General features: G+C 44.2%; 1 protein-coding gene across 4 annotated transcripts in view; it reads right to left on the bottom strand.

Annotated features, from left to right (window-relative positions):
* Nucleotides 1-8,594, bottom strand: part of SYTL3 (synaptotagmin like 3) — a gene marked incomplete at both ends in the record, with an annotated part of 76,408 nt that extends 67,814 nt beyond the window's left edge. For all 4 annotated transcript variants that reach the window (XM_079716796.1, XM_079716798.1, XM_079716799.1 and 1 more), the window contains 2 exons: nt 6,336-6,554; nt 8,485-8,594. In XM_079716796.1, the coding sequence (XP_079572922.1) occupies nt 6,336-6,554; nt 8,485-8,594 (329 nt within the window). The remainder of the gene's footprint in view (nt 1-6,335; nt 6,555-8,484) is intronic.
* Between the last annotated feature and the right edge of the window lie 10,751 nt (nt 8,595-19,345).

Genomic DNA, 19,345 nt, shown 5'->3' with positions numbered 1-19,345 from the left:
AGAAGCCAGGGCAAGTAGCATAGAAGAATAATCAGAATAATTAGACCAGACTGAAGAAAATGTTACGGAGTCAAAAAATAAGCAAACTCCCACCTCACACCCATTAGCGGCTACCATTAAAAAACAAACAAACAGGGCTTCCCTGGTGGCGCAGTGGTTGAGAGTCCGCCTGTCGATGCAGGGGACGCGGGTTCGTGCCCCGGTCCGGGAAGATCTCACATGCCGCGGAGCGGCTGGGCCCATGAGTCATGGCCGCTGAGCCTGCGCGTCCGGAGCCTGTGCTCCGCAACGGGAGAGGCCACGACAGTGAGAAGCCCGCGTACCACAAAAAAAAAAAAAAAAAAAAAAAAAAAGTGATACATACATGCTAAGGAATGTGATGCAGCCTTAAAAAGGAAGGAATTCTGCAATATACTACAGCACGAATGAACCTGGAAAACAGTATACTTAGTGAAATAAGCCAGTCACAAAAAGACAAACACTGTATGATTCCACCTGTGTGAGGGACCTAGAGTAGCCAAATTCAGAGAGGCGGAAAATAGGATGGGGGCTGCAGGGGCTTGGCGGGGGAGGGGGAAATAGGGAGAAATGCTTAAGGGTTACAGAGTCTCAGTTTTGCAAGATGAAAAAGCCTGGATGGTCGCATAGTAACGCGAATGAGTTACCTAGCCGAGTTGGTTTGCCCGTGGCGCAGCAAGCCGAAACGCTGGGACGCTGAGGTTAGCAGCAAACAGCGCAGAGACAGGGAACAGACCGCAGACCCACCTCCTGAAGGGCAAAGGGCTCGAGGCATTTATGCGATGAAGGATAAAGACGCTGGGCGGTCTGAGCGTGGGGAGCGTGGGGAAAGGTGATTGGAAAAAGCTGGGTCATCGCCCTTCTGCGCAGTAACTAGGCTACAGCTCTATGCACGTGGGAAGATGGAGGAGCTCAGCACCACCTGAGGATGGAGTTTTCTGCCCTCTGACCTCAAAAGGTCACGGCTCGGACGCTTGCGCATGCCCAGTTGGAGGGTTGGGCCAGTCTTAACCAGTTCAGCTCTAACTAGACGCAGCTGACTCCAAGTTCCTGGAAAACAACTCTAGCAAACATCTCACTGTTTAGGACAATAACGGAGGGTCTGCAAGTCTTGTAGATGACCTTGATGAGTGAAGGCCGGTGAAATGGATTTGACTAATGATTACCCATGGTTTCAAATGTATTTAATGCCACTAAACTGCACACTTGCAATGGCTAAGATGCTGAATTTTAGGTTATGTGTATTTTGCCACAGTAAAAGGTAATTTTTTAAAAAACAAAACAAGCAAATGAAAGAGACAGGCAGCTCAAAGGAACTTTCCTTATTCCATAAAAATCAATGTGGAGAGACTCAGACCCAGGCATGTACTGGAAACTGTTTTTAATTACAAGGATACAGCAAAAAACCAATATGCTTCTAGTACATAAAATCCAGATGATCAGTAAAGAAATAAAAATAAAGCTAGTCTCCAATGTCTCTGCCACATTAAATTCCAAAAGACAACGATAACACATTAACTGAACTTTGAGATGAAAAGTTGGGACTTGAGATTTAAAAGCCAGTGAAGTCCTTACTCATGAGAAAAGGCTACTGAAGGCATCCTCAGATGGGCAATGGCCTAGGACACATGCCACCCACATGGTCTTCTAGGAAAAAAAATCTTTGGAGACACTTCAGTTCACTGAAAATGAATCAAACTAAAGGACCTGCAAATTGGGAAATCATGGTCTCAAAGATACCTGCATTCATGAAACAGTGCAGCAGTGGAATCACCTAAAATCGGTAAATCCACCCATGACTCCTATTTGGCACTAGAATGCACTCTTGGTCTGATCTATGGACATGGGCCTGTTATTGTAGAAATTCCTGTGAACACATGACTGGAAAGGACGTACAGCCTGTCTGGTGTCCCGATGTCCCCAGGATCCTTAACTCTCGCCTACATTTCAGCCCAGAGTTTTAACCAAGGCAGCACTTCACCACCACGCTGAGTGCCAGACTGGGAAAATGGCCTCCTGGCACTGACCTTCCTGCAGGGCGAAAAGTTTCAGCTGAACTGAGTGAGCTGACAACTTTGAGTATGAACTCAAGGGTATGGAAAGCTTACTCATCTCAAAAAGGCTTTAAAAGCAACACCTGCCATGACTAATCAAGTGCTGACCACAGAAGAAATTTCAACTTCAACAGCAACAATAAAAATGATACTCAAACTACTGTGAAAACATTCCCTTCAGTAAGCACAAAATAAGCTTTTCAAAAATAAACTTTTTCCAAACGTATTCCATAAATTTCCACTTTTTAACTATATGTTTGGTAACATAAGGCTTCAAAGGCTGTTAAGTAATCCTTACTCTCATTTGGCCAATGGATAAAAAGAATATCATGATCCTTTAGTAATTATCATCTATCCTGTTCCCACAGAAAGCAGTGTACCTATACCATGTGAAACAGCCAAGCATTCCTGTGAGAACTAAAACAGATGCTATCTCCAAGTCAGAACTAAGAAGAAAAAACTGTATTTCAAAGAACAAAAGGCTTTTTCTCTGTGAAATTAATCTTAGTGGCTAACCCTTTGAAAATTTATGGCTAACCTCTTGAAAATTTATAAATGTACAGCTATGTGAAATATTTTACTCAGTATATTTAACTTGTCTATGTACTTTTTCATGTGAAACAAATTAACATAGTTCCTATCGACAATGCTAAAAATCAGATTAGAAAAAAGAAGAAATCAAGTTTTGAAACAAAGAGAAGCAGTAGAAAAATGTCACTTTAACCTTGGCACCAAGCTAAAATCCTTCCTTGGCCAAATCTGTTAAACGATACCTGGCATTTAATTTCTTTTCAATCTTTTATAGAGTTATACCTTTTACTCACTTGAAGAGCAGAAGGATTTACAATAATGATTTGGAATTATTCCATTCTCATACATTAGTTATTTGCCTTGTGGATATAAAGTGGTGATTTGGTATTTTACTGAAACATGGGATTATGAAAATACTGGGAGTATTGGTCTGAAATTTGAAAGATTACATTTTCCAAATTCTAGGAATCTGGCTCTCTCTTCTTTCCTTCTCCCAAATCACCCCTCTTCTGACGGCTCCTGCTAAGGATAACACACGGTCCCCATCACTGGACACAACTTTCAACCAACCTTCCCTTCTAAGTCCTTTCCAACTTGCCTTTGTTTACCTAGTTCTTTCTGTTGCTTCTCTTTTACTCTCTATTTCCTTTTGTTCTTCCAGTTAAGCATGAAGTGCTATCAGTTTTGCTAGTCCTCAGAACTTTTTTTCACTTTTCCCTCTTTCATCCCCTATGACCAGGTTCCATCACCCCTTTGTTGAACTGTCCCTCACATTCCCCATCTCTATTGCCACCAGCCTCATCCCTTCACACCTCGTTCACTGAAAAGACTTTCACCTGCTTCATTCACCTTCATCTTCCCCTCCTGAGTCTGTCCTACAGAATGCAGGCAGACTTTCATCTGGCTTTCTTCTGGCAAAGTGCGTATGCTCACACCCCATTTCCTACAGCCTCCAATCCAAAGTCTTCCGAGTGGCTTTTAAGACCCCGTCCCTCCGGGCGAGCCTCCCAGAAGGCAGGAGAGGGAGGAGATCAAGAAGGGATGGGATAAATTAGGAGTTTGGGATGAACAGATATACACTACTAAATATAAAAGAGATAAAACAACAAGGACCTTAGAAATTTAAAAAGAGAGAGAAAGAGAATCATTTCTTTGATATATATTCTTCCAGATAATTTTGCTTATGTATCTTTTTGAAAATGAAAGAAAAGTGTACCACAAGGTTTGATAAGCTGCCCTTGAAACTCACAACAGCTGGTATGCATCTCTGTGTTAACAGAGCACCACATCACATTGTTATGGGCTCTGTAATATTCTACGTACTTGTATGTGTTCATTTTTACCATTAAAAAGAATTTTGGATCACTCACAGTGATTTAAATTTAAAACAAAAAGAAGAGACGGGACTCGAGACCTGGTTCTAGGCTTACTGACCGCATGGCCTTGGGCTCCCTTGTGTCTCTAAGCCTCCGTTCCTTCCCCTATAAAATTGAGATAATGGTGGTAGCTGTCACGTAAGATTGTTTGAAGATTTAAATAAAACATCTGGTGTCAAGAAATGCTTAACACAGCCTCCCACGTGGTGAGTGGTCCACACTCATGCCCACGATGTTCCCTCTCCCTGACAATGTCTGTCTCCCTCTCTAATCCCGACCCGCTTCCAGAAATGCTCCCACCTGGGTGCTCTGGGAAGTCACCTTGGGCCAGTTCAGCCCTCCCTCGCCTCTCCGTCCTCTGAGCTCCTGCGGTCCTCAGGAGAAAACCTGCCCAGAAGGCAGAAACCTCAGGTGTCTCCTGGACCCTCAACACAAGCCCAAGGCCAGCGCTGGTCACAGGACCTCGGCACTGACTGCAGCAATCTGTACGTTGCTTTTGCTTTTTTAAAATTGCTACCCTAGAGCTTCTTCTTTCTTGATTTTAAAACCTATTTTCTCTCCTGTTCCCACAGCAAATCCACTTCTTGAGGAATGAGTCCTAGGCTGAGGAAGAAGCAGGGAGAGGAAAGTGATAGGGTCCAAAACCTGTCCAGGTCCCAGTTCGGTTGTGACTATCGCCTAGCCTCAAGTTTTACCAAGCCTTTTCTTTGGTTTGGCCCCAGGATTGGAAGGCAGCCCAGCGTGGACAAAACTAGAGAGAGAGAACAGAGAGCTTTGAAGAAAGTAGGCGGGGAGGGGGGGTTGGGTTATAAATTACTTAGCTCTCTCCCCAAACGATTTCCTAGGTCAGTTCACTCAGAGCAAGGCAGTCATCTTAGATATTTTGAGAAACATCCTTATTTCAACATAAGGAAGCTGGGGTTTCAGAAATCACACTTCATGAGCTTAGAGCGGTGAAGTTACAATGACCCGGGCATGGTGCCCTCCAGGGCAGAGACTTCAGCAGGGCCAGCTTCCTGGGAGGTTGCCTCAGCCCCTCTCCTATAACCCTGTGGCTTATAGTTAACCACTAGATGAAGAAAAAGTGCTGAAGAATTTAATACCTTACGTCGCAGTGTTTATCATTAGTGTTTATCAACCAAATATATATGGATGACTGGAGATCTTAGGACCTTTCCTCCTCTCTCAAGAGCCCAGACCTGCTTGAGCACAAGGGCGGCCAGGCGGCTCACAGTAAATCTTGGTCTTTCCCTCTCAAGCTGAGAAAAGCCTGCAGGGCATTGGCTTCACAAACTGAGGAAATGCGAGATGTGTGGAGATAACTCTGACCACATGGGAGTGACCTGGCGTGCTGCTTCAGAGAGGGGGAGCTTAGGAACAAGGAAATCTGGTTGAACAACCGGCCTTCGAATGACTGACTGAAATACATTAAGCCTTACAAAGGGATGGGAAATTTAAGGAGATTAGTATCAGGATGCCCACAGACACAATCCTCCGATTTAGCGGGAGAGAAAACCCAGTTGCTGTGCCCACACTGTGTAAGCACCTCTCACAGTCTTAGTCCCCCGGGGCACTCACGCATCTACAGCAACATTGACAAGTTGTTTTCAAATCTCAGTCTCTGCTTCCTCTCCTAGATTCACACCAAACGAACATATCTACCTCTCGTAAGTTCTGTGATGTCCTTGTGCATGCTACCCCACAAGAGGCAGAAACATTCCCCGTGTTTCCAAGGAATTGACGACCAGCCCGTCCGAGCGTCGAACGGTGTGAGATCAAGCCACAGATGTTCTTTATCATTTTCAAAACTGGTAATTCAAAAATGCTGATTCCATGTTTAAAATATTTTAAAACCTCACAACATCAAAAGATTAGAATAAATGTAGATTCACGCTATCACTAATAGAAAGCATACCCATTTCTTTAGTAGAGCATCCAATACAGGTCAGCTTGCCTCCTTCAAAAAGGCCTTAATAAAGCTGCACAGGACACTCTAATATTCTCTATGTTACAATTCACTCCACTTCTCCTCAAAGAGATAAATTAAGCTCTAAGAAAACTAACAAAATGAACCAGTTAAGAAATTGACAGGAATCTTAACTCCTACCTTAACTGACCCTCAGCCATTACAAACAAACTTCTGTAAATTAAAAAAAAAACAAAAAAACTTTTTTCATATAACAAAATGCATTTTTGGATTACAATAACTTCCACTTCTAGAAAGGCAGCTCCATATTAAGCACTCTGCAAACATTTCCCGATTAAGTTTGAGGAGTGACAGCTGTCTTTATCACCAGTTTGTCCTGGACCATCTCTGAGGCTCCCTGGCCCATCCTCACCCACCCCCCATCCTCACCTGTCCTCAAAGCACACAGTGCACTTCCAGGCGCGGGTCGTCCTCAGGAACACGCGGCACTTGGCGCACACGCGGTGGCTGCAGCCCTGGCACACGGCCCCCCGGTTCAGCAGGAGCCCCAGGGCCTGCTGGCAGCGGGCACAGGACTTCTCTTGGTACTCCTGGCTCCCGCTCTTCGAGCCTTTCCACCTGAGATGCTGCAGGTGTGTCTTCAGTTTCCTGTGGCCCAGAGTTAAACGATAAGAAGCGAGTGAGTGGAAGGACAGATGCCAGCCAAATTCCTACGTGGCAAGGGCCCCAACAGCACCACCCATGGCGAGAAAGAAGGGGCATTGGCATCCAGCACCCCCGGGTTCCAACACAGCTGTGTGAACCAGGATCTCTTGCGACGTCTCGGAGCAGAGCCTCAGAGGTTTTCTCGGCTGTGCAAGCCTGACCTCCCAGGGTTGCTGTGAGGATTGAACGGCAAAGCATAAACACTATGGCTGGCACGGAGGAGTTAGCTGCTGATTTTGCTCTAGGTTCATCCCTCTGTGCCCAAAGGGCATTATAATAGCAAGCAAGAACAGTGAAAGAAGAGGAAAAATGCAGAAAATGGCATCAATTCTAAAATGCAAGGCAGGGAATGATCTATAAATATACAGTGTACATGCCTGCTATTGTCTTAAGTTCCCCAATAAAGTTATTTAACTGATGCTATGCTTTTTTTTTAATGGAATAAATTTAAAAAACATTTTTTTATTGGAGTAAAATTCCTTTACAATATTGTGTTAGTTTCTGCTGTACAATGAAGTGAGCCCTAGTGCAAAGGGACATTATACATTGGACCCCAGAAGGTATCATTAGCCAGAATACTCTTTTATGAAATGTCTCTGTTACTTACTTTTATTATTATTATTATTTGTGTGTGTGTGTGTGTGGTATGCGGGCCTCTCACTGTCATGACCTCTCTCGTTTTGAAGCACAGGCTCCAGACGCGCAGGCTCAGCAGCCATGGCTCACGGGCCCAGCCGCTCCGCGGCATGTGGGATCTTCCCGGACCAGGGATTGAACCCGTGTCCCCTGCGTTGGCAGGCGGATTCTTAACTGCGCCTCCAGGGAAGCCCTACTGTTACTTACTTTTAGAAGAGAGAAGCTAACCCCAAGAAACAAGCTTATATCCAACTTTCAGGATTTGCTCTAGAATCAGTACCCTTTGTAACAAAACCTTTTACCACGGTAGCCATGTTACTTTGTTGATATTCAAAACGATGCTTCTAAATCACCGAAAGATCTTGAATCATCAAAGAAAAATCCATTTTGTTCAGTGTATTTTTTTAGTGGAAGAAAGTATAAGTACACTTAGAGAGCTTTGGGATAACGGGAGGGTAGAAAAAGAACATTGTACCTTCTAGTTAACCAGACATTTTCGCTCCTTCCTCAGACATTTGGTGGTCCAAAGTTTTATTTTATATGTTTATTTTTCTCGGCAGACTCTGAAGGAGTTCTGCCATTAAAAACAAAGCAAAACCAAAAAGCCCATTCCATTTCCTTATTCTCTAGACCTCACACTCTCCATAAACATCGATCGATAAACAAAACATCACCATATTAAAGATGGATCTTGACAGCTAACCACGGACACCGCCCAGCCCTGCTTTGTTAAGTGTTAAACTTAATGTCCAACAGCCCGCGGAGCTCAGAGAGAGGAAAGAGGCTGTCTGTTGACAGCTCAGTCGGAGAGTGGGCTGGGCAGGTTCCCCCTTCCCTCAAAGCCGGCTGGGAAGCAAAAGAGAGCAAAGAAAAGCACAGGAATGGATTCCAGTAGATCTGCTGTTTCTAAGCTGCTTTCTTTGTGCCTTCAGTTACCACCAAAAATAATTTAGGAAAACCCTTAGCTGGAGGTCTTTCCCTTGAAGGGCGTATGAGAAGCCTGAAAGCTTCCCTTGAATTATTCCTGCCAAGTAGGCAAATGGACAAGCTGACAGACAGCAAACTTATCATTAGTTTAAAGGAAAAACAAAATTCTTCCCCCTATAGCCCTTCATTTCCACTCTTGTCAGACAGGAAGCTGAGTAGGAAGCAAGCAGCAATACGCCAGGTAGAAGCAGCCTCCAAGCAGAAAAAGCCAAAAAAATGAAAGAATCCCACCCACTAAATGACAGCATACCGTATCCTTTCCTCCTCGATGTTTTGCACCTCCCGGTCCCGGTACAGGACCTGGAGGATCGCCTCGCACTCTGATTCCCGGAGGGACTTCAGGCTGACTTCTTGGGCCATTTCTGTCTCTTCTTAGACCCACGCTGAGGTTCTACTCCATGGCCTTGCGCTCCTGTCCCGTGGATGAGCTCGGAGAGTCCAGTGAGAGCTTTTGAAAGCAATCCCTCTCCTAGTTCATTGGCAGCTGTGTTGCTTGTGGCTCTTTTTTTCTTCCTTTTTAACTGTGTCACACTCCTCAGGAGAAGGAAGTTCCAAGAGGCCGTCCCTCGGTTGGGATGGTCACTCCCAGAGCCTCATGCCACCTGGGGAGCCTTTTCCCTGGGTCCTGCCGCAGCCTCTGACATCCGGCTAAGTCAAAAGCATATCTTTTTTCTGAGGTTTTGCCAGAGATTGTTATAAATTATGCAGGGCCCCCTGCAGATAATTTCTGCAAAGCAGAAGTAATCCCCAATCTGAGGGAATTTACGAACAGCAGTAAGAAGCGTATCAACGACTATAGAAGTTAAACTTCCCCTTCATATGTTTACAGGTAGCAGTAATGATGGTTAAAAGCCCAGCCAGTTCAATACCTGTAGAAAAGACAATAAAAATGGCATCATTTTTCCTGGCTGATGTACCTATACTGCAGCATTAGTCCAGAAAAGACAAAATGCTCTACACAGACAGATCTTTGCATTTTCTGCCATGATGATAACGTAAGATTTTACATTTTATGAAATTGGCCTTCTCATGTTTCTAAAAGCCTCAAACTTACACACTTGAATTTTTCTAATATGAATTCTGTATCTTGAGTGATTAGAGGCATATAGGTCTATATTTAACGTACATCATCCTAATTAAAAATACATTAGAACAACCACGTTCTCAACTGCTAACTGTAATTTTTACAGTTAACTTCAAAACTCAAAAAAAATGTTTAATCAATTAAGGATGTATAAAGGGATATCACCACAACCTCAATCTACCCATTATTTATGGTCTTTAATGGTCTTCAGTGACTGACTTATGCCTGGGGTCTTGTTTCTGGTTAATGCTAGTTGCCAGGTTCCGCATACATTCCTCCTACTTTCTTTTGCCATCAGTGACGTTGGACACACATCACCTTCAATCTGTTCTTCCCCCCAACAAAGAAGATGGCACTGAATTGATAAAGCACTGGATAGATGCATGTCAATGAAAAGCAGAAAATGCAGATCTAATTGATGTACTTTCTATAAGGCCATTTTGTTATCAAATCTACATGAATTCCTTAGTAATAAGACTTCCTTTCAATTCTTTAGAAGCTAAACTCCCTTTGTTCGGCTGCAACAGAAATTCACATTATATTAATTTATGATTCATAGCAAATCAATGAATGAGAAGTTAATAGAACCCCAAGGAATCATTTCTTTAAGCAGAGATTCTTAATCTTTGGTCATCTGGTGAAGCTTCTGTATTTAAGTGCATAAAATAAAATACATTATTACAAAGGAAATCGATTATACTGAAAATTTTAAAGATTATAACATAGTAATACATGAGTCCATTGATGCATGAAATCTAGCAGTGATCTAACAACTGTAATTTCAGAGTAACATTGTAAACAATGTTTTCAGATATCTGCAACACACAATGTGGCACAAAAATATCTGTGATTTCTATCTGTGGCAGTCACCAGTCCTGCTAGTTCTACTGTGGTTCAATGCCTATACTCATAATTGCAGGAAATGCTAAATTTTAGTTACGGGTTAATGAAAACAATGATGTAAAATTTTTTCATGTCCAAGGTCATGGACCTACAGGCTAAGGACCCCTGGCTTAAGGGATTCTCTATCTGTCAGTTTCTCTATTGTAGGATAAAGTTAAAATACGTGGCCCACCCAAACTGCAGAGGTTGCATGAGAAGTAGGAAAGCCCAGGGCTGCAAGGGGATGCTCCTGGCCTCTGGTCTCCAGCCAAGCATTCCCAAGTGCCTGCTCCCAAAAGGTGTCCTATGTAGACGGTGTGAAAATGACAGGGACAAGGACTTGGGGCTCGAGCCCCACCAGAGTCAAAGCCACATACCTCCTTGGGACCGCATTTCCAGATGAATAGATGGAGCTCCCCAAGGCTCTGAGTCTCTGGGAAAGAGGAAAGTGCTGGGAAACAGCATGTAATCAAGTGGTAAGTGGTAAAGTGTAAACTAGCCACCGTGTCACCAACGTCATGAGCCTACTTCTTCTAAACATGCCCTCGGTTCTTCCTGCTTTTTTCTTATTTCTAACCTATTAACCATACTACCAGGCCAAGTACTATCCTGTTTGTCTGATTCTCAACTGTTTTATTTTATTTTATTTTATTTATTTTTTTAAGATGTTGGGGGTAGGAGCTCATCAATCAATCCATTTATTTTTGGCTGTGTTGGGTCTTCGTTTCTGTGCAAGGGCTTTCTCCAGTTGTGGCAAGCGGGGGCCACTCTTCATCACGGTGCGCGGGCCTCTCACTATCGTGGCCTCTCTTGTTGCGGAGCACAGGCTGCAGACGCGCAGGCTCAGCAGTTGTGGCTCACGGGCCTAGTTGCTCCGCGGCACGTGCGATCCTCCCAGACCAGGGCTCGAACCTGTGTCCCCTGCACCAGCAGGCAGACTCCCAACCACTGCGCCACCAGGGAAGCCCAAGTGTTTTATTTTTTATTTATTTATTTGTTTTGCGGTACGCGGGCCTCTCACTGTTGAGGCCTCTCCCGTTGCGGAGCACAGGCTCTGGACGCGCAGGCTCAGCGGCCATGGCTCACGGGCCCAGCCGCTCCGCGGCATGTGGGATCCTCCCAGACCGGGGCACGAACCCGTGTCCCCTGCATCGGCAGGCGGACTCTCAACCACTGCGCCACCAGGGAAGCCCCCTCAAGTGTTTTAAATGAAGATTTTTGCACTTGGCTCAAAACATGTGATCTGTGCACTGAGCTTTCTCTCCATGTGGCCTTTGGACGTTGCTGTCTAGCAGAAGCAGTGCAGCCCTGGGCTGGAAGAGAGTGCTCCTGGAGCACTCAGTGTTCACTCCTTCAGGGGGAAAGGCCTTACCCATTCCAGAAATTCAGGATTCCGTTATTTAAAAACACTACTGTTCTCTACCAAACGCATGCCTGTGGCCTCAGAGAGCCCTCTGCAGGGAGGAGTGGGCGCTCTTCCTCCCCCTAGTGGCCATCCACTGCTATTTACAGAAAAGTGAAATTGAGTTCGTTTCCAGCATCCGTCCATCATCCATTCATTCAGTAAATGTTAATAAAGCACCCAAGTGCCAGGCACCGTTCAGGTGCTTAGGGTACAGGATTAATGACTGGTAATTTATACTCTATCCTACTTCTCACAAGAATATGATGTAGCTCACAATAAAAGCACAGAGAGGACGATTAAAGTCAGAGAAACCGCAGCCAGAACGAAAAGGGCCAGACAATTTCTACCAGGAACCTGCAGTGAAACAGTCACTGTACTTGAGCATTAGCTGTATCTCTGACCTTCCTAGTAACCAAGGCAAACCAAAACAGAACGAAACAAAACCCCAAATCAAAGTGGTGTTTATAGTTCTGATAAACCGAAAGAAAACAAGGGCATTCTCGAGGTGTAAAGGGCACGGACCAAAAAGGCAACCAACTATCTGAGCAGTGGTTTGGCAGAAGATGCAAAACTGTGCTTCATGTATCATCATTATATTGATTTCAAATTGACTAAGGATAGAGTACCAAATTATAGTTCATTGAAAGCCTTTCAAATACTCACCAAAACATGGTACTTTCTGGTGTTCCAGGTTGATACAGGGATAAAGCTTAGATAAAGCATCACCCCAGGATCATTCATTTCAAGATTTAACAGAAAACCTAGGAGGATGTTTTCTCCTAGGTATGGGTGTGCCATGTTTCTCTCTCTGAGTTTTTATTCTCGACTTTGAGAGATTTTGACTCTGGCTTCTATAAACCTTCAGTCATCCAAGCACGTGGTTGAAACTACTATGAGTAAATCCTTCTTTTTTTTTAGGTTTTTAAATTTTAATTAATTAATTAATTAATTTTTGGCTGCGTTGGGTCTTTGTTGCTGCGTGCGGGCTTTCTCTAGCTGCGGTGAGCAGGGGTTAATCTTGGGGGCGGTGCGCGGGCTTCTCATTGCACAGGCTTCTCTTGTTGCGGAGCACCGGCTCTAGGCGCGTGGGCTTCAGTAGTTGCGGCACGTGGGCTCAGTAGTTGTGGCTCGTGGGCTCTAGAGCACAGGCTCAGTAGTTGTGGCACACGGGCTTAGTTGCTCCGCGGCACATGGGATCTTCCCAGACCAGGGATCAAACCCGTGTCCCCTGCATTGGCAGGCGGATTCTTAACCACTGAGCCACCAGGGAAGTCCCTCTTATTGTTTTGAAATGTACTTTTTTCTTTAACTTGGAGGATCTGTGTCCAGATCCTCTCTACACAAGGGTGACTTTTTGAACTGATGCAATCAGTACTGCATAGAGCATCACCCCAGGATCATTCGTTTCAAGATTTAACAGAAACTTAGGAGGATGTTTTCTCTTTGGTTACCAGTGTCCTCCTAGTGTCCCAACTGGCTTGGTGGTTTAGACATTCCACACATTTGAGCCACAGGTGCTTCATCTTATTTTGATTTGTTCAGGATTTTTCAGTAGGGGCAGTACCATGCTTCCCTCTAGATATTTGTGGGGTGCTTTTGGTTGTCACAATGACAAAGAGTTACCTTGCCATACAAATTTTGGCTATCTTACCAGATAATTCAACTAGGAAAAAAGTATAATTTTCTGATAATAGATTTTAACTCATAGAAACACAAAGTATATTTTGCAGGGTTTTCACATACTCTGAGTTTTCCAGAATGCAACTATTGTGTAAATTGAAGAAAGACTGTACTTGGTTTCGTTTAGAACTTTAACAAAAATTGTTTATCATTTCAGAGAGTTGCATCACCAAGGGCAGCATGGCTTGTAGTATGTGAATCACTAATGCCATAATACTGGTAATGGTCTGCATTTGTAGATGTTCTGGTCAATGTGATTCTATGTGTGCGAACATTTGACAACTCCACTGTGTCTTCTGATGTAGTTTACATATATGCATACACATTATATTCTTATCATTTATTGCCCCTTTCTTTCTCCTTTTATTACAGTAATGACGTAGTATTGTTGTTGTTATTGGTGTAGGTAAATTATACATGAATTCCAACTCCAGACAGCAAAAGGTGAACTACAAAATATTCCCTATAAAGGGTGAGCATTGGGTCCTTGGGGTTTACGAACCACTGAACTAGAGAATCCAATGATTTCTCAGGTCACTTACAAATTAAACTGTGTGTATCATTCTCTTGTTCATTTTTCAACATATTATTGGGTTTTAGGAGGATGGCGTGGGGAAATTAGAGGATTGGTCAGTTGCTTTTATTGTTTTAAGTTGTGTTGGGGTTTTAGTTTGATTGTAAATTTGCTTATGCAATTCCAGGTCTGATTTCCAGGTTCTAACTGAGAGCTCTGAGTTTCTCTTTCAACAGCAATCAGCCAAATTCTTTCAACGGCATCTTTTCAATCCTCTTGAACAGAATCTGGAGTTCTTTCTTCACTTCATCCCTGGTAGGCTGGCATTTGAATTCCTCTAAGTTTTATATCAACAGCCAAATTGGAGATTTTACTCTGTAATCCACCTTTCAAATCACTCAAACCCAATTCACTAAAACTAATCTTCACCTATAGTCTATTTATCCAAGACAAGGTGCCCTAGACTTATGGCAATGATTTACTTATTTTTTTAAACTATTTATTTTTAGTGAACTTTTTCCTAGTCAAGAGAGGTTTCTAGGGTGGCAGATGGAGTTAATTAGCAAGCAGCATGGCCCATGGTAAATACCAAGAAAGTAAGAGAGAATTCCATCCACCTGGCGGCCTTAGCAAGCTAAGGTCCATCTTTACAGATTCCATTTCTGGTCACCGACGCTAGCAGGAAACTAGAAGCCACCCTGGATTATTTTTCATATTCTTCAAAACAAGGATAAAACAAATAGACTTCTCTGTTGGATGCTTTGATCTCTCTGATGTCTTTGAGTCAAAAAATGGAGACTGTAAAAGAATTCTATGAAATCTATTAAAATCAGTTGGCGTGTTCCTTGCCCTATGCTGTGTACTACTGTCTGGGATGAGGGAGCGAGGTGTGAGCATGGCATCTGTAACACAAAGTGGGCAACAGGAACAACTGGCTGTGTCCAGTAGCCTGCAGCCGACCAGTGGGAACAGTAGTGACAGCACTGAATGGATGGTGAGTAAGAGGGAGACTGGTGACCAGAGAGAACAGGAAGATCTTCACAGCTGAGCCTGGGAGGAGAAAAGGAGTTGGTCTGAGGAAGGACAGGAACAGCTCTAAGGTGAGGGACAGTCCACTGAGCAAGAATGAGGTGGGAACACGTCACTCCTCCCCCAGGGAAGGAGCCCAGGCTCTCCACCGCCTACAGACGAATTCTCAACTACGAAACGGCCTTTCTCACCCGCGCTGGTCTGGCTTCCTCCCCGCTCCTCCATCCTTAATTCCCACAAAACGCTGCAATGCTCCCACATTAAACACGCTTGAGAGTGCTCCCTGCACACACCGTGCTCTCCTCTTTTTCCGTGCATCTCCTCCTGCTCTGGCCTCTCCCCACCAAAAGCTAATTCACTCGGAGGCAGTGAGGGGAACAGTCCGCAAAGCAGGATTTGGAGCCTGACTGGGTGAGTAGCTCTGTTCTGCCCCTTACTGACTACTGAGATGCTGGGCAAGTTACCTAAGCCCCTTGAGATTTAATTTCCTTGCCCATAAAGTAGAGAGAATGACAACACCCACTTCCTAGAGTTGCTTTTTTTTTTTTTGCGGCACGCGGGCCTCTCACCGCTGTGGCCTCTCCCGTTGCGGAGCACAGGCTCCGGATGTGCAGGCTCAGCGGCCGTGGCTCACGGGCCCAGCCGCTCCACGGCATGTGGGATCTTCCCGGACCGGGGCACGAACCCGTGTCCCCTGCATCGGCAGGCGGACTCTCAACCACTGCGCCACCAGGGAAGCCCCCTTAGAGTTACTTTGAGGATTAAATGTGTTGATACCCGTAAAGTACTTAGATCACTGTGGTGAGCATATAATAAGCCGCTGACAAATGTTAACTGTGGTAGTAGAAATAGTACCATCATCATCATTATTATTATTAATCTTTCAAGGTCCAGATTAATTGCTAACTAATTCAGGAACTTTCTCCTTATTTACAAGCACCGTTAATTGCTTCTTCATTATGACTCCTTTTTCCTTTGTGTATTTCTCTATCATGACTCGGACTTCTTTCTGTCTGATTCAAGTGCCCTTCTAGTGGTGACATGGGTTTTTAGTGACCCCTCATCACCCAGCAAACAGGTCCTTAATGTTTCGCTGGGGTTGAGAAACCCAGTGAATATTGTAACATGCGGGTTTGCTTGCCAAAGCAGGAAGCATGAGTTCGAGTAGAGCCGGAAGGAAGGATAGTCAGGTGAGCGAGCAACACTCACCTCAGAAAGCTCCAGGCTCCAGAAATCTGGAGAGCATCGGGAAATCTGAGTCATGTCAGACTTGAGAAGCATACTAAAAAGTATTTTATCTTAATGATCTCATGCAGAAATTTTCAATCTCATAGCTTGAATAATGAAATCTCCCAGATCCGGTTTTTCTATGATGATATTTAGTCACTCTCTCACGCACCCAACAAATTCTTAAATTGTGTTTTTGTCTCAAGAACTGGAATCGGGCTCTGTCCTCACCCACATGGAGCTGAGTCTAGCCCCCAACCTCCTTTCTCAATTGCATTTTTGTAAACTTGAAACGGTGACTGCCTTTGTTTTACAGTATCCCATCTACCAGTCTAATTTTATCTACCAATTAAAAAATAAATAAAACCTACACCAAAGCACCACTTTGAAGGAAAAATCTCCCAGAGCCACTTGGAGAAGCACTGCACAGCAAACCATCCCATCTCAGCATGGGTTTGGGTGTCGGACAACCTGGGGTCAAACCCCAATTCTGGAATCATCTGGGTACAGCCCTCGAGCAAGAGCTGGAACAAAGCAAGCAGCACCCAGAGCTCGTCCTCTCTGCTCCCATCTTCCCCGTCAAGAGGGCCCCAAAGCAGGACTCAAGCCATTTCTCTGGGACCGATAGGGACTGAGACAGCAGGGGCCCCTCCTAAACCCAGCACAGTGCTTCAGTCCACGTATTTCCATCTTGTCGGTAGCCAGTCATGCTGTGTCCCAGTGGAACTTTGCATCCAGAGAAACGCAGTTTGGTCGTGGTGATTAGTGCATTGATTCACAGCGCTGATTTCATTGGGCCTTGTGTGTGCCAGGCATGTGCCAGGGATTGAGGATACAAAATAAGTAGGAGCCAGGCTCTGCGTTCAAAAAGCTCACACTCCAGCCAGAAAATGGACATGCGAACAAACAAGTTACGACATGGTAGGATGAGTATAGACACATAAGGATCTTCAGAGGAGGATGCTCAGAGGAAGGCGTGATTCACTGCATATGGAGAGAGCAGAAACGGCTGGGGGGCACGGAAAGAGTCCCAGGGGAGAAACGCGTGGGACCCCCCTTTTGCCAGGGGAAAGGAACATCCAAACGTGTGTGTTTTTAAAAATTTTTTGGCCGAGCAGCTTGAGGGATCTCAGTTCCCCGACCAGGGATCGAACCCGCGTCCCCTGCAGTGGAAGCACGGAGTCTTAACCACTGGACCTCCAGGGAAGTCGCTAAACACGTGTGAGTTTTGAAACCACGCTTGCTTTCTTTCCTCAGCCTAACAGCCAAGATTGACTTCGGCTTTTTAGATCTGAGGAGGGGGAAAAGTACAAGAAACGTGAAACTGAGGGCGAGAAAAGGAGGACAGGAAAGGAAACGCTCTTTATCTGCAGGCCGTCCCCACATCCTTTCATCTAAATATCTATCATCTCTGAGCAGCTGGTCATCACATCAAAGGAACGCAAGCACCACCCCCTGCCTGTGATGGAGGGAAATGCGGCGGATCAGGCGACACGCCTGACATGCCTGCGTGTGAACAAGACTGTCATCGCCACCAAGACTTTCAAGGCAAACTAGAGACTGTGCCCAAGGCTGAAAGTCACAGCCCAGCAAGGCTCACAGCCCCCGTCGCTTCACAGACTGCACCCTCCGCTGCTGTGTTTTACCACAGCTGTTTCCTTGAGAAGCTGCAGTTTTTCCCGAAGGCAGCCACAATACTTTCTGCCTCAAATGCAGGGGGAAAGTTGAGTGACTATGCAGACCTTGCAGCTTCACCTGAAAATGTCATCTCTTTTTTGCACGTGGACTTTCCTTATGGACGCCTGGAACAGCTGCAAGGACCACTAGTCCGCCCTCCTAAGGAAGGAGCTGAACGCAAGGCGGCTCTTGTGTCTGTGGTTCCAGCTCAAGCTGGCCTCATACTCACAGGCTTGATGGACTCCTTTTTGCAAAGGTGAGACAACTCGCCTGTGTGTCTCTCGGGAAGTGTGACATGGAAATAGAGACAAGCCTTTTAAAATTCTTTGTCTCTCTGGTCACTGAACCAGAGGTGGATTTTCCAGGAAGCCAGTGACCTTGGGCTTCTGGCCCCTTCATGTGCCATTCCTGATCTTGTATTTGTTTTCTTAAAGTCTCCAGACATCATATAAGCTTCAGGTCCCTCAAAACTCTGTCCTTAATATATGACGCTGTGTGTTTGTGGGTTTAAGCCTAGAAAACTTGACACCTACAAGAGACAGGAGGAGGCGGAAAGGGTGCCCCTTCTGGAAGGCCCCTGCCATTCACTGTGGAGTCTATTCTTTCTCATTCACATAGACATCTTGCCACCAAAAAAAAAAAAAACTCCAAATGCCTTTTTAGAATCAAAGTTAAACACTGAAAGAGAAATCCATGATATTTCAGGCTTAAACTTGACCTTTTCTCATGGAAAGGTAAAAAGATGAGAATTAATATTATCATATTGTTATATACAGGAGGTACTACTCATAATTATTGCTATACTTTTTTTGTACCAACCGCTACTGTTTATTGACATTTGGCACTTACTCTGGACCAGACAGTTTGACAAGTTCTCTACACACACAATCTCAGTCCTTGTTGCAATCTTATGATGTAAGGACACCCATTTTACAGACGAGGAGAGTGAGGCTTGCAGCAATTAAGTAATTTACCTAAAGTCACACTCTAATCTGGGTCTGTTTAACTCCAAAGTCTATGCTTTGTTTAGACAGGAAAGTTAAGAACATAGAATCTTCTACTATCTTGGCTAAACAATCTTTTTCTACATCAATTCTAACTTCTCAGTAGATACTTAATATCTAACATGCATTTTCTTCTCATAATCTCTCCTCTTGTCAAGAAATTCTGTTTGGGGGTTAAGGAGGCTGAATTGCAAGACATTTAAATCAGACCCCGGCTAACTTAATTTTCTTAATTTTAAAATTACATTTATGTTCCACCTCCAAACTAAAGATTATGGGGGATCAAAAATTGGAATCTGTGAAGTAGATTCAGAGCCAAACAATAATGAACTGTATGGATAAGGATTTACAAACCAAAAAGGAAATCAAACAACACTCTCTACCCCCTCAGAAAAAATTCACACCGTATAGCTTTCGGATAGTGTTCTTTGGTTTAGTTTGGTTTAGTTTTTTAACTAACTCTAAAGTATTCCTCCTTTCCATTTAAATCATTCTTATCCTACATTTAAAATGTATGCTATCCAATAAAATTACAAGTTATCCTTTGTCTGATATATCATTGCTTTTATTTCCTACATTTTCAAAGCCATTAGTTTAAGAGAAGTTATA

This window comes from Hyperoodon ampullatus, assembly GCF_949752795.1.
Source record: "Hyperoodon ampullatus genome assembly, chromosome: 12".
Lineage (NCBI taxonomy): Eukaryota > Metazoa > Chordata > Mammalia > Artiodactyla > Ziphiidae > Hyperoodon > Hyperoodon ampullatus.
Note: the sequence above shows the minus strand (reverse complement) of the source record. Positions and strands in the feature narration are given on the sequence as shown.